This window comes from Asparagus officinalis, chromosome 4 (genome assembly GCF_001876935.1).
Source record: "Asparagus officinalis chromosome 4, Aspof.V1, whole genome shotgun sequence".
Classification (NCBI taxonomy): domain Eukaryota; kingdom Viridiplantae; phylum Streptophyta; class Magnoliopsida; order Asparagales; family Asparagaceae; genus Asparagus; species Asparagus officinalis.
The window spans coordinates 1,511,599-1,525,391 of NC_033797.1; the positions used below are offsets into that span (position 1 = coordinate 1,511,599).

The 13,793-nt window shown below is 32.0% G+C and overlaps 2 protein-coding genes across 2 annotated transcripts in view; one reads left to right on the forward strand and one right to left on the reverse strand.

Annotated features, from left to right (window-relative positions):
- The window catches only part of LOC109836314 (synaptotagmin-3-like), an 8,167-nt gene extending 5,953 nt beyond the window's left edge, over positions 1-2,214 (reverse strand). Inside the window, 2 exon segments of the mRNA XM_020404174.1 lie at positions 845-856; positions 1,907-2,214. Coding sequence (XP_020259763.1) covers positions 845-856; positions 1,907-2,020 — 126 coding nt within the window. The 5' untranslated portion in view covers positions 2,021-2,214.
- Positions 11,778-12,688, forward strand: LOC109839689. Its single transcript, XM_020408202.1, has 3 exons — positions 11,778-11,980; positions 12,116-12,188; positions 12,467-12,688. Exons 1-3 carry the CDS (start codon positions 11,896-11,898, stop codon positions 12,528-12,530), a joined length of 222 nt encoding a protein of 73 aa, XP_020263791.1. The 5' UTR covers positions 11,778-11,895; the 3' UTR covers positions 12,531-12,688.

Consider the following 13,793-nt stretch of genomic DNA (forward strand, 5'->3'; position numbering starts at 1 on the left):
TGACAAAAAAAAATAATGTTATAAACACAAATGCAATTATAAACTCATTATATCTACATAGAAATTCAACTAAAGCCAAACATGCTGATTATACAAGCCCATGTTGCACATATATTTTCGATTGAGGATATGTACCTGTATCCCAATACTTATCAAATAATTGGATAGTCTACTGCTTGAGGATACTTCTTTTAACATATCCAACAATTCACTATGTAGCCTAGATATAAAATGTATCTCATTTTTCCATATCATATCATATTCATGTGCGTTTATCTTGATGTATCCATATATGGAATTAAAGACTGTAATGCAGGAGTTAGTTTCACAATTTCATTTTATCTGCATTCTGCAAATGTATTTATCTCAATTGTCCATATCATATCATATTCATGTGCATTTATCCTGATGTATCCATATCATATGCCAACTAGTTCAACACAGTATTCACATCCATCGACTTGATAAAAGAAGACCATCAATTTGCCAAATATTTGGAGGTTAAGAGAAACAAATATCAAATGTTTCCAGTTATAAACTATAAGCAGGTTTTTTTTTAAAAAAAATCTCCATAGATTCCTTCTCAGCTCTTCACACTTCACAGCACTCTATCACGCAATGGAATTGAAACCAGAAATTTCAATTCTGTAACGTATAAATTATAAATTATAACAAATCAAACAACTCATCATAAGACAGTGTAATCAGAAGAAAACCATCCATCTACTTTCTAAAACTGCATCCCTAATCAGAAAGAAAACAATCAAAATGCCTTCATTCTAAAACCACATCAGTATATGGCAAATAAGAAACATATCTTAAGCGTTAAATGATATTTCAAAGTTAATATTGGGTCCTGACTGGCCCTTCCTCTCAAATGAAAGAAGGGGCAAAAAAAAAGAATGTTAATTAAATACCTGAAAGTATTGAATACAAACTAGTTAGAAAGTGGAAACCAAATATCTATCAATATACATGATGCACAGTCATAACCGGCACCGATACTGTATCACCATACATCAAAATATCCTGATTTTGGACTCCTTTTGAGCATTAACATTAGTGTTTACCCCGATAAATTTTGACAGCAAAACGAACATCTGTTACATGATGTGAGAACCATAAAGAGTAGTATTAACTTTCATGTTAGGTTTCAACAATAATTTATGATCGTAGGAATTTGTTGCTTATACTGGTAAGTAATGTCACAGTATAGTGAGCATATCAGTGTTTGCATGTGCGCGTGTTTGGTTTATGCCCTAACAGAGAATTTGAAATGGGGTTTTACAGCTCATTCAGCAACAGAAAATAGTATGAATCAATTTAAACAAGGATGACAAGTATCGCATTAAAGACTAATTGGAGAAACCTTATAGAAAACCCAAAGACATCAAATTTTCAAGGACGCTACTTTTCCTGCAAGCAATCAGGAAGCACTAGAATTTTTCTTCACAAGTATAAAACTCTCATAACTGAAGATGGTAGGTCCTCTCATCAGTTTTCAAGAAAATAGAAAAAAATATACCTTTGGAACCTAGATATGCAAACGACAAACTGATCAAGCAAACACAAGATGCTTATCCAGATACAATCAAATAATACTTCAAAAAATCCCATATAAACCCAAAACCCATAAAGAATCCGTATCCCAAATGATCAGATTCCCAATGTATTTCCAGTAATCCTCTGTTCTTCCAAATACAAAATTCATGTAAAACAAAGAAAGATTAGATTTTTTCCGATTAATCTAAATCCCTGCAACAGAACAACTAAAGCCCGAAACTTTGTAATCTTCACCTCATCAACATGCTAAAATAACAGCAAGCAGTCATTTTAGACCAAAAACCCACATCAGAATTCGATTAAATTTCATCCAAAAAGAAAGAAGAAAGAAAGAATCGTGAACCTGAGCATCTTCTTTGGGTTCAGAGTAGATGAAGAAGAAATATCCGATCAAGAGTCCGAAGGGAAGACCGAACACGAATCCAATGACGGCCAACAGGGTGCCCACAAAACCCATTTTTGGATCCGACCCGATAAATGCATCGAGGATTTAATGAAAGAGAAAGAGCGAATTTAAACAGAGAATGGAGTTCGATGGGCTTCGGAAATGACGACTATTAAAGAGACGATGGACGCCCAATTTCTCCGACCAAAACCGCCAAAAACTATGAATCCTTGCTCGCATTCAACCGCTTTCGTACTTCTCCCCTAATTACCAGTTTGCCATTACCCTGCTGTTTTTTTTAACTTATGGAGTGACCATGGACACTCTATAACAGAGGAGAGAGATAGAAAGAAATGAAGTATGCACAGAAATTAATGCAAATCAGAGGGGCCCATGAGTTATTCATTTCTCTATATCTCTCTCATCTCTTATAGAGTGCTCATGGGCACTCTATAGAAAAACCGTTTTACTTAATATCCTTGTAATAATGCGTTTTACCGATGAGACGAAATCGAAGCTTAGCTCTTAAATAAATGTGCATGAGTTTCCATTTTATTTTCCCTGTTGGAAGATTAAGCAGAGTGATTAATTTTGACTCTCTCGTTTTACCGCATGCATTTAGTACTTTTAATTAAAAAACTCAAAGCATAACTAATGTAATTATTACTACTATTTTTTATTAATTAAAAAAATTCAAAGCATAACTAATGTAATTATTACTACTATTATTTATTTATTATTCAAAAGGGTGAATTTTCTTACTAGCAATAATATGGAAGTAAAACAATTTTGGCAACAAGGTAAATGCGTTAATTACTTTAACCTTTTTTTTTTGTTTAAACTTTTCAACCCCAGAGATTATGTTGTTATTTATTTCCACAAATGCCTCTATCATATATTCTTCTATGCGAAGTAATCAATATGGCCAGCCGTCTTTTCTTAAATGGACAAATTAGAATTTTCTTTGAAATTTTCGCTTCTTTAAAAATGCTCTTAATTCTTGCCAGGTCATTTAGTAAAGAGTTACACGCGTTCTCGTGGGTCCTCCATTAGGCTCAACCATAAAAATGCTTCGTTTTCTAGGACAATTAAACCTGTTAAACTCTGCCATTTTTTATCATCATTTTTTTTTAATATAAAAAGACAAATGTATCCCTCTAGCTTCTCATTTTTTTTACTAAAATCTCTTTATCGAACCTTTTGGTTGGCAGGCCAACAACCTAGGAATTGTAGAGCATAAAATACAACTGGAAGTAAAAAATAATCGAAAAGTCCGATCTTTACACTTTGTCCTTTTCCTTTTCCTTTTCCTTCTAGGCTCCTACGTATATAATCATTTTTAAGGACTAGATAGAACTGGCAAAGATAACAAATGCTAACTCAAGTTTGTCGTAGGAAAAATTTTTTAATTAGTAATTTTGTTGATGTGGAAATTAAGCTTTGACAGCTCATTTGCTTCATTTGAAAAAGAAAAGATCAAGTGGATGGTATGTAGCTTCCAAAGAACTTGATGTCAAAGTAATTTGCTTTCTCTCGTTGAATTTTAAATATTAATTCACGTAATATGTTTCTAAATTATGTCGAATCTATTGTTATCTAGGTAAAAGACGCTCTAGATATAGATAAATATCACTCATGGAATTATTATTATTATTTTGAATCACATAGAAAGAAGGGGAACACGATAAATATTCATTTTCAAGTTGACCATTATATTGAATTTTTTTTTGTTGTTGATAAAATATTCCGCTTCATCTTGTAAAACTATTAAGATTCTATTAACTTTTTTGTTGGATTTTTTGATCAAAACTGCTTTCCAAAAATGAGTTTTCAAACTATGTATTTATTAATTACCGGTATTTTTTAGAAATCCTTAGTAGCGTAGCGGAAAGCTTTCCAAAAATGAGTTCTCAAACTATGTATTTATTAATTACTGATATTTTTTAGAAATTCTTAGTAGCGTAGCGGAAAGTTAAAGTTTTGGTGTTTCAAAAGGTCCTGTGTTCGAGGCTTGTCAACGGCCAATTAATCCCTCATAAGTTCCAGTGGGCTGTGGGCTCGTGGGCCAATGGATCGGGGATCGAGGCTAATCGGGCTGAGGTGTTAAGTGGCGCTTTATAAGGCGCAATTTGCACTTTGCACGAAAGCATCTGGGGGGGATAGGTGGCGCCCTTTAGCGCCACGAAGGCTACTTCGTAGGCTGCTTCGCAGCAAGGTAACGCGACCCTCGCGTTCACACGAGGGTGCGACCCTCGTGTTCGCGTTGGGTAGAAACACGACCCTCGCGTTCAAACGTTTCTACATGCAACAACAATTATATCGATTAAGTCATTTGCTGTTACAATCATAATTATCATTGCGATTTGTAACAGTCAAATGACCCTTGAGCTGGCCTTAGAGGCCTATAAATAGAGCCTCTTGGGGCAGCTCTCATACATACAAAAAAACACATTGAAGTGTTTAAGTTATTGCGCTACTGCTGCAGAGTTTGAAAGTGTGCAAGCTTTAGTCTGTGCCCAAAGAAACAAAGCCCTGAATCGAAAGGTTATTACAGATCGAAAGATCTTTGTCTTAACCGAACCGAAAGGTTTTAACAGATCAAGGAGATCTTTACCTGAACCGAAATGTTTTAACTGAAAGGTTTTGAACTGAAATATTTAACAGATCGATGAGATCTTTGCCTTGACCGAAAAGTCTTATAGATCGAGGAGATCTTGACAATACTTGATCGGTGCACACTAATGTACTGTACTGCTGCTCCTGGAAGCAGTTTGGCATTAAGATCATTGCACCGGAATAGGCTAAATATTACTTTAAGCATAGCATTTCATAAACCCACAGCAGCTAAACTTGAAAAAGTTTTAAAAATGGATTAAGATGTTAAAACTTTTGATTGCCTCTTTTACCCTTCCAAAATTTGATAATTTTCAATAATATATCAAAATTTATTCAATTCATGATATTTATTACACTATAATTATTCTTGCAATAAACATAAGAATTAATATTAAAAAACTTAATATATACTATAAACTTTAATCATATTCCTCAAATTTTATTTAACTAGTATGCAATACGTGCGTTGCACGTGATGCATATTAAAAAACTATAAGAGTTAAAATTCATAATGTTTCCATAAGTATGCATTGAACTTAGTTAATAAATTATATATTATATAATGTTTCCATAATATTATATTATTTAATAAATTATATATAACCATTAAAAATTATTTTATTGCACTATGGTTAAAAAATTTTAACTTATACTAATATCAGTACTTATACTATTATTAACATACATTTAATAGTTATTTAAAATTTTCTATTATTATTTTATTAAACAATTTATTTAGGAGTATAATTATTAAATAATAATATAATCATTAGTTTAAGTAACACTATTGATATAAATAAACTATTTAAATTATTAAATATTTATGTCATGTACATATTTTATTACAATATCTATTAAATAATGGCAATAAATTTTAATATTATATGACTTTATGTTGTAAAGAATATTACCTTGTTCGATAATTAATATCGTCTCAATAATAATAATTTGGATGGTATAAATTAAAAATACTATTATTTTGAAAAAAATTTAAATAAAAATATTGGATCCTTGAAATATATGAGACATTTACTTTCCAACAAAAAATGTATGACTCATAAATTTCAAAGATCCAATATTTTATTGCACTATGTTCATAATGTCTAATTTTTATGACTAAGACGATATTATAATATAGAAAAGGGTATTAATTGTTATAATATAAAAAACCTATTTATACTATTATTAATAATTATAATTATGCACAATATTTTATTAAATAAATAATTTTACTATTTCATTACAATTAATAAATATTTCATAATAAATTATAATATATTTATTAATTTTATTATCATTATAAATTATTAGTATATTCTAGCGAGTGGCTAAAAATTTTGAAGAAAAGAAGACAAAAGTATATGCCTCATAAATTTCAAGGATCCAATTTTTTTATATAAATTAATTTTCTATTTTCTAAAATAAAAGTATTTTTAATTTATAACATCCAAATTTTTATTACTAAGATGATATTAATTATCAAACAATGTAATATTCTTTATAAGATAAAGAAATAACCATATTTATACTATTATTAATAATTATAATTATATCCAATAATTTATTAAATGAATGACTTTTACTATTTTATATAATTAATAATTTTTTACAATAAATTATTATATACTCATAATTTTTTATCATTATAAATTATTAATATATTCTAGCGAATGACCAAATAATTTGAGAAAATAAAAAGGTGCATAGTTAATGAGAGGTTATGGATCATTAGTTTTATAATTAATGGTATGATTTTGAGTTATAAGAAATTGAGAGGGTAAAAAAGGAAATCAAAAGTTTTAACATGAGTATTCTCTTTTATAAGTAGTATAGATATAGATTCATTCTATTTATTACACTATAATTAATCTTGCAATAAACATAAGACCTAATGTATATCATAAATTTTAACAATGTTAGTCTTATGTTAAAACAGATAAATATTTCACTTTAGATATTAGGTTTCATATAATAAATATAAAATTTTAATATATATGATAATAATATTGTAACTTATATTTATAAATTATATTGTAATTTAAGATAGTTTAATAATTAATTAAAAATCTAAGATCTAATCTAATACTATAATATATTAATATGTGTGTCTGATATGTAAAAGATTATATCAAAGATTCATGGAGAAGAATATTGATATAAATGCTAACATCTTAGTATAGCCTAGAAATAACATATAAAATTATCATGATATATGTTTCTAACTATTACAATACACTTATCATAATATTTGGATATAAGGTAATTCTAAGTATGCAGAATTCCAAGCGGTGTGGGAAGTTAGTACATTTACTATTGACTACTAGATGTGGAAATGTAATTTTTAAAGAAGAGGAGACGGTATTTAGAGATATCCAAAATGGAGCGGAGCAACACTTGATTTTCAGACGTTTTTGGACGATGTTCAGCGATATTGCACATGACTCGAGAAATGGAATTATCAGGTAATTCGCCAAACGAGGAATGTAACAGCTCATGCGTTGGTTTCGAAGAGCTAAGAAAATTGACGATTTTGTGGTATGGTTACCACTATTTTACACAATGTTCTACAGTTTGACAAGGATCAACGTTTATCCACATCCTTTTATTGTGCTTCTAGGTTTTCAGTTTAGTTTAGACGTGTCTTAATATTTTTTTTCCATAAAAAACTATTGCAATATAATAACTAGATCCTACAAACAAAGTAATTTATGACATCTATCATTCTAAATCTACTAATAATACATTTAATATCAATATTAGTGAGAAATGAACCCATAATTAAAGCATCATGTATCTTGTCTCACTGCCTAATCAAGTTCTATTAATTAATTATCCATTAATTATTTTATGACTAATCTTTTTCCATAAACACTCCACTTGGATCTCAAGAGTTGCCTAAATTATACTATATATGGACGCTCAAATGCACAAAAAAACACTAAAAGAATCAAAAGAAAAAAGTGGGAAAAGTGAGAATTTTAATAGTGGAGTCAGTTGCTCGATTATAGTAACAGTGATACCTCACAGTCAATAAGATTTCATATGTGGTAAATTAGAGAGAAGATTGTATTACTTTTCTTTGGAGGAAACGAACAGGTCTACAACTGATTTCACCTCCAATTTATGAAAACAACATCAATATATTATGCTTCATTTGGATACTATGGTATTTTGTTTGTTTCCATAGTATTTTTGCCAAAAACAAAACACCATGCTTTTGAAAACTATGATATTTTTGAGCTAAATCATCCTCAAACGAAAAACACAACACTTATTTTAAAATAACTTTTAGATGTTTTAAGTTTGGTGTTTTGATTTTGAGTTTGAGAATGTGTTAATATAATATCTAACATAATATATTAAATATAATTAATACATAGTTATTATCGGCATGCTAATTATATTATATTATATCATACTATACTATATTATAGTTAATCTAATATATTAGTAGTATTTATTGAATAATATAAAAATATAATACTATTATATCCTATATAATAATATAATAACATATTAAACACTATTATTTAATATGTTGATAATGTATTGTGTATTAATAAATAATAATAAAATATAAATAAACTAATAAAAAATAATAAAGAAGTTCCTGATAATAAATAATAATATAATAATGATATAATAATATACCATACAATACTATAATCACTATAATATTACTAACTTCTTAATAAGTAAATTGCAAAATATTATTAATAAACTCTAACATGTTAGAAACTATAATATATTATATAATAGTAAAATATTTATAATATACTAATTTATTAATAATATTCTTTTAATAAGATAATTTAACATTAATAATTATATTATATTATATTAATAATAGTATAATATTATATTAATAATAACATAATATTTTTTAAAATATTATATAATATATGATAATAACAAATTGATATACCAAAATAATTAAATGTATAATTATTTGAAAATAATATGTAATAATTATAATATAATATAACACATTAAAGTAATGTTGATGTATTAGTGATCACATAGTCAAAGTGTCTCTGCTTTGGGATGAAGTAGAGGAGATTGATGAGGGGCGCCCTCTTCTCCGACTTTATGTCTAGTTCTTGACTAAGATAGCTGAGGAGTCTGCACAAGTAGAAACTCGTGAGTGGATGGGAACTAGTTCCCCCGTTGTACCTCTGACGATCCAGTTAGATGGTAAACTTGACGTTGGGCAAAAGAAGAGTCCCAACTAATAGTCCCTCCTATGTATTTTTTCTAGAGTAGTTTTTCAACATAGAGATCGACCCCCTTTTGAAGGGGAATAGTACATGTATTTATACTGAAGGGTAAGGGCAGATTGGTCACTTTAGTCGAGTACGAAGAAGTAGTGACGAGGTATGGGCTGGTGGTTATGTCAGCACCTTTTTTGCAGATATCAGTTGGCGACTGGAGGAGAGGTCACTTCGGCATCAGGTGGGAAGTAACCGATGGCATGGCAGGGCATGGGCTAACAGCTGAGCAACTTCTGCTTTATAGGTGGCGCCTGACAGCTAGGGGAAAGATCATTTCAGTATTGGAGAAATCGTCTTTAGCGTCGAAGGGGTAGTGATTAATAGCGTGGTAGAGCCTACACCGATGTGACAAGTCATGAAGGCTACTAGGGCTAAGGTTCTGATGAGACTTGTCCAGTGTTGAGTGTGGTGTTGACACGTAGCCAAAAGGGATGGGCCCGAGGCAGGGGGTGTTCTTCGCATTTGCCGAGAGGCAACGCTTTTCGAATCGCCTGCCAAATGGTCGATTGGACTCGCGACGAGCCGTCTTCGACAAAAGGGGACGACAAGTTTCGTCCTTTGAGTCGACGTGATGGGATGTCGAGTGGTCGAGTCGGCGGAGTGGTCACTTCTATTAATCTCTGGCCGTCAAGTTGATTGGGGCAGAGTTCGCAGATGTACACTTGGTAAATAAATTGTACTCAGACGGATGGTAAATACCATAACAAGTACAATATAATATTATAATATATTATACAATATTATATTGTACCATATTTAATATTTATAATACTACAATGGTGTAACCTAAATATTATAACATTTTATTTATAATATATTTTATTATAATTAATATATAATATATTAATAATATGTTTAATACTAATGTTGTAACGGGTCAAACTAGTGTTGACAAAAAACACTCAACATGGTATTTTGAGAACACTTTTAAGGAAAAACACAACACCATGATGTTTTTTTTATAAAAACACAATAAGAAAAACACCATGGTATCCAAACGAAGCATAATTTATATAAGTATGCACATTCGTGAAGAGAAAAACTAATATAAATGTCAATAAATTCATGGGTAGTGGATGGCTGGGGGATTTGTTTGAGTCGTCGTCGTTGTTCTAAAAAAAAGTCATGCTAAGTGCAATATTAGTTGGCCTTCGAATGTTTAGTCTCATATCGGACTTAATATGCATTATGTGCAAAGCACGTGTTACATAGTAGAGTAAATAGGAAAGCACATTGGACGTTGATTATTGATAAAAAGTGGACGGAAAATAAACATGGAAAATGAAAGTGGAAAGAAGGAATGAAGAGTGAATAGCATGGTAAAATTATCCTTTTTTTTTAATGTTTTTGAGGAGATGATCAGGTGTCAAATAGATTGTTAATTGAATAGAATAGCATTAAATCCTCCAAATCTAAAATTGAAAAATGTGCATAGCGTGTGAGCTAAAAAGTCAACTTTATGCGCTTTTTTAATTAATTACTTACCTTGGAGCTGCAATTCCCTTGTGTGGTTATCACATTGACTAGAGCTGGTAAAAAGGCACGTCTGTGTTTTCAAAACCTGAATGCATATATCGTATTAGTGTTCGCTATTGATACTTTTCAAAAAAAAAAAAAAAAAGATTTAATGTAATTTGTGACCTCAGATGGTTCATACAAGTCCTTCGTGCGTCTTGTCATTATTTAATATATATATATATCAACCTTCCAAGTTCATGATCAAGCAACATTGAATTTCTATTCTTCACTCAAAATCAAACATAGAGAAAGGGGGTCCAAAAGTTGATATTTTCCTTTTCCGCTTCTTTAACGTGATCAATGACAAGACGAAACACATGAAAATATCTGAGGCGTGACCATGTGTGCTTCCTCGTGGAAGATCATAAGCTGATACTTGATCACATTATCTACATCAATAATATTAATGAATTAGTTGGCCTTCAATTAAGGAGCACTTGCTCATCCCTTGCACCGGTCAAATAAAAATATACGCACAAAACTAGACGTGGGGGGAATAAGGAAAATGATAGGGGCAAACCTCCAACCACCTCCAACCACACCCCCTCTCTTGCTACAGTGCACTGGGTCACGGTGCACTGTAACAAGAGAGGGGATGTGGTTGGATGTGTGGTTGGGGGTGTACCCCTAGTACATCCCGAGGGAATAACTCCCAAAACAACCAATAGCTTTCTTTATTATTATTATTTTTAAATATAGAGGATTTACAAAAAAAAAAAACCCAATGGGGTAAGTTTGGTTAAGGGTGTTTAAAAAAAAGGTATTAGTGTCCTTTGATTTATTTTCTCTTTTACCGGTCCGTGCGAATATGAAGACACGTACGTATTGTCCAAATAAATAAAAAAAATACTTTGTATCCGATGCTTGATAAAATCGGATCAAACTGGATATGAACCAGATTGATGGGTTCTGAATAATATATTGGAAGAAATACAAATTAGGTTTTAATGTAAAATTCAATAGCATGATGTTCTTAAAAGAAATAATATATTCCGTTATAACATCTTAACCATATCTATGTTTTAAATAGAATGCATGCGGGTGTTTATAGACGTTGAATCGAATTCGGATGATGAGATAATTTTTTTTACGTTGACGTTCGAAAGGACGGCCCTTGAGTAATGTTGGGCCGCAACATACAAACAATGTCGGCCTGCTTACATTAGTATCGGGAAACGGGTCGAAACCCGATCCAATATAAAATGACTACTTTGAACGGGTGGCTCTCCTCCGGCCCCCGTTGACCTGATCAACAGTCAAAAAAAGCCCACACAGAAGACAACGTTGCACACCAATTGTACTAGTCTCCAGCTAATAGAGCTGGCAAAAATTGACCTTGAAAATTTTGAAGCTCATTGCAGTGTTTGACTTTCTCCTCTCTCTCTCTTCCCTGTGCTCTCTAGTATATAACAACTCGCGCACAAATTTTCTCCAGATCGATCACTCAAAGCCATTCTCAAAAATCCTCTTCCTTCTCGTTTCTTCTCTCCTTCTCTAAATAAAGTCTCTTTTTGAATTTTAGGGGGGCAAAAAAAAAAAAAAATGAACTACATCAGCAGAAAGATTCACCTTTACAACGTGACCATGGGGCTCTACATGCTTGACTGGTGGGAGAGATGTCTGTTCAGTATCCTTTTTAATTAGTTCTATTGATTTGATTTCCCATCAATTAATCTGTTTACTCTGCTGATTACTTTTTTTGGCTTCTGAATATGATTTTTTATGGAAATGGGGGGGTTTTTTTTTCCTTAACTTTGAGTAGACATGTTGATCATGGTGCTGCTTTGGTTCGTGTGCTACAACGGATCCAAGTCTACAATGGAATTCTACAACAAGTAAACACTCTTAATTACCCTTCTCTTCTTACTAATCAAAAATGCCTTAGGGACCCCCAAACAGGAGACCTAAAATGGGGGGACAGGTGAGGTGTGCATCCGCGAATGCATGATGCACTGTTCGTGAACAGTGCATCATGCATCTCCCGGGTCTCCTATTTGGGGTCCCCGTAGCAGCACCCTTTACTAATTCGTCAAACCGCACAACTTAATGCCTCTCTGCTTTGTATATTTTCACATACGTCGAAGAGGCTAATCCTTGTATTAATTTTCTCCAGTCATCTTAAATCTGCCATTTTTGTCGGCGGAAACTTCGGAGCTGGGGCAACCGTACCATCTTAATCAGCATTAAGAACTGGCGCTGTGGAGCGTGTTCTCCGGGAGCAAGGGGAAATTTTAATTAGGGTTCATTCCGTCCATCGTCTTCTGTATTTTTAGTCCCAAATGTGTAACGTGAACGTTGTTTGTACAAGTCGAATTAAATAAATAAATAAATAAAGTCTTCTTTTGACAGATCGGACGTTGGAGTCTTGTTTCTAGTCAACAAAAAGAAAATATTAATAAATAAATAAACCCAAATAAGATGTAGTAGATAGACGGCATGTCCGAATTAAACATTATCCAAACGAAGAAATGGGCTTCAGGTCCGAAGGAGTTTCTTAACCTCACGTGAGAAAACTTAAGAGTGAAACGGGCCTAAGGCCCAACTCCATAGTTCAACTACAACGAACACTTCGTATTAAAGAATTGGCCGGGCGCGCGTGCGCGTACCCCCTCAGCAACAAATAATGACGGCCACTCTCCCAACTTGGGGAGATGGTACGCCAGCGCACCCACGGAGTGCAATGTGGGCCACTGACCTAGGCCTGGGCCTTCCTGGTCACCCAAGGACCCCGTCCAGGTAAGTATGTTTAATAGTCGCCCGCCCTCCTAATTTTATGGCCATCTCAGCCTCCTTGGCTTCCCAATGCAGCCGATGTGGGACTAATAGACTTCGAAATTCAATCCAGGGAAAAGATCGATCTCCTGAGGATTTATAGATCTTTTAGGTTCATCGTGTTGGTTATGCGTTAATGACCTGCCTGCCTATTACGGACTACACCAGTCATATATATATGTAATTTCTCATTTTGGTGGACTCCTGTGTTAAAGTTTCAGTTACGGATTAAACTCACATTGAATTACATGTAGATCCTATTCAGATAACCCTAACGCACTTTCAGCATTAAATATATAATATTTTTTTAAGTGCTTCCAATATTTGACATGTTTTTGTTTTTTATTATTATTACTGATTCATTTTCATTAAGATTTATTTAATTTAAACCATGTATCAAACATATGGATAGAATTTAAAATTTTTAAAATGATTGAATAATGAAATTATATTTATGTAGCAACTGGGTGATAATAGATTGTTTGCATCCTTAACAATAGAAAACAATGAATAATTTTATAAGAGAATTTTATTTGATATGCACCATTGAGTTTCAATCAACCAATCCTACCTATATACAGATGACAGTAGACGACCTATTTAATCATAATCATCCACTATAAATGTTACTAAAATAGTAGCATCAATTTTTTTTTCTTTAGTCTTAC

Excerpts from the sequence above, each read along its gene's own strand:
- LOC109839689 (XM_020408202.1), top strand. The coding sequence starts at position 11,896 with ATGAACTACATCAGCAGAAAGATTCACCTTTACAACGTGACCATGGGG. Across the intron at positions 11,981-12,115 it reads GTGGGAGAGATGTCTGTTCA|ACATGTTGATCATGGTGCTG; the intron begins GTATCCTTTTTA and ends AACTTTGAGTAG. Across the intron at positions 12,189-12,466 it reads ACAATGGAATTCTACAACAA|TCATCTTAAATCTGCCATTT; the intron begins GTAAACACTCTT and ends AATTTTCTCCAG.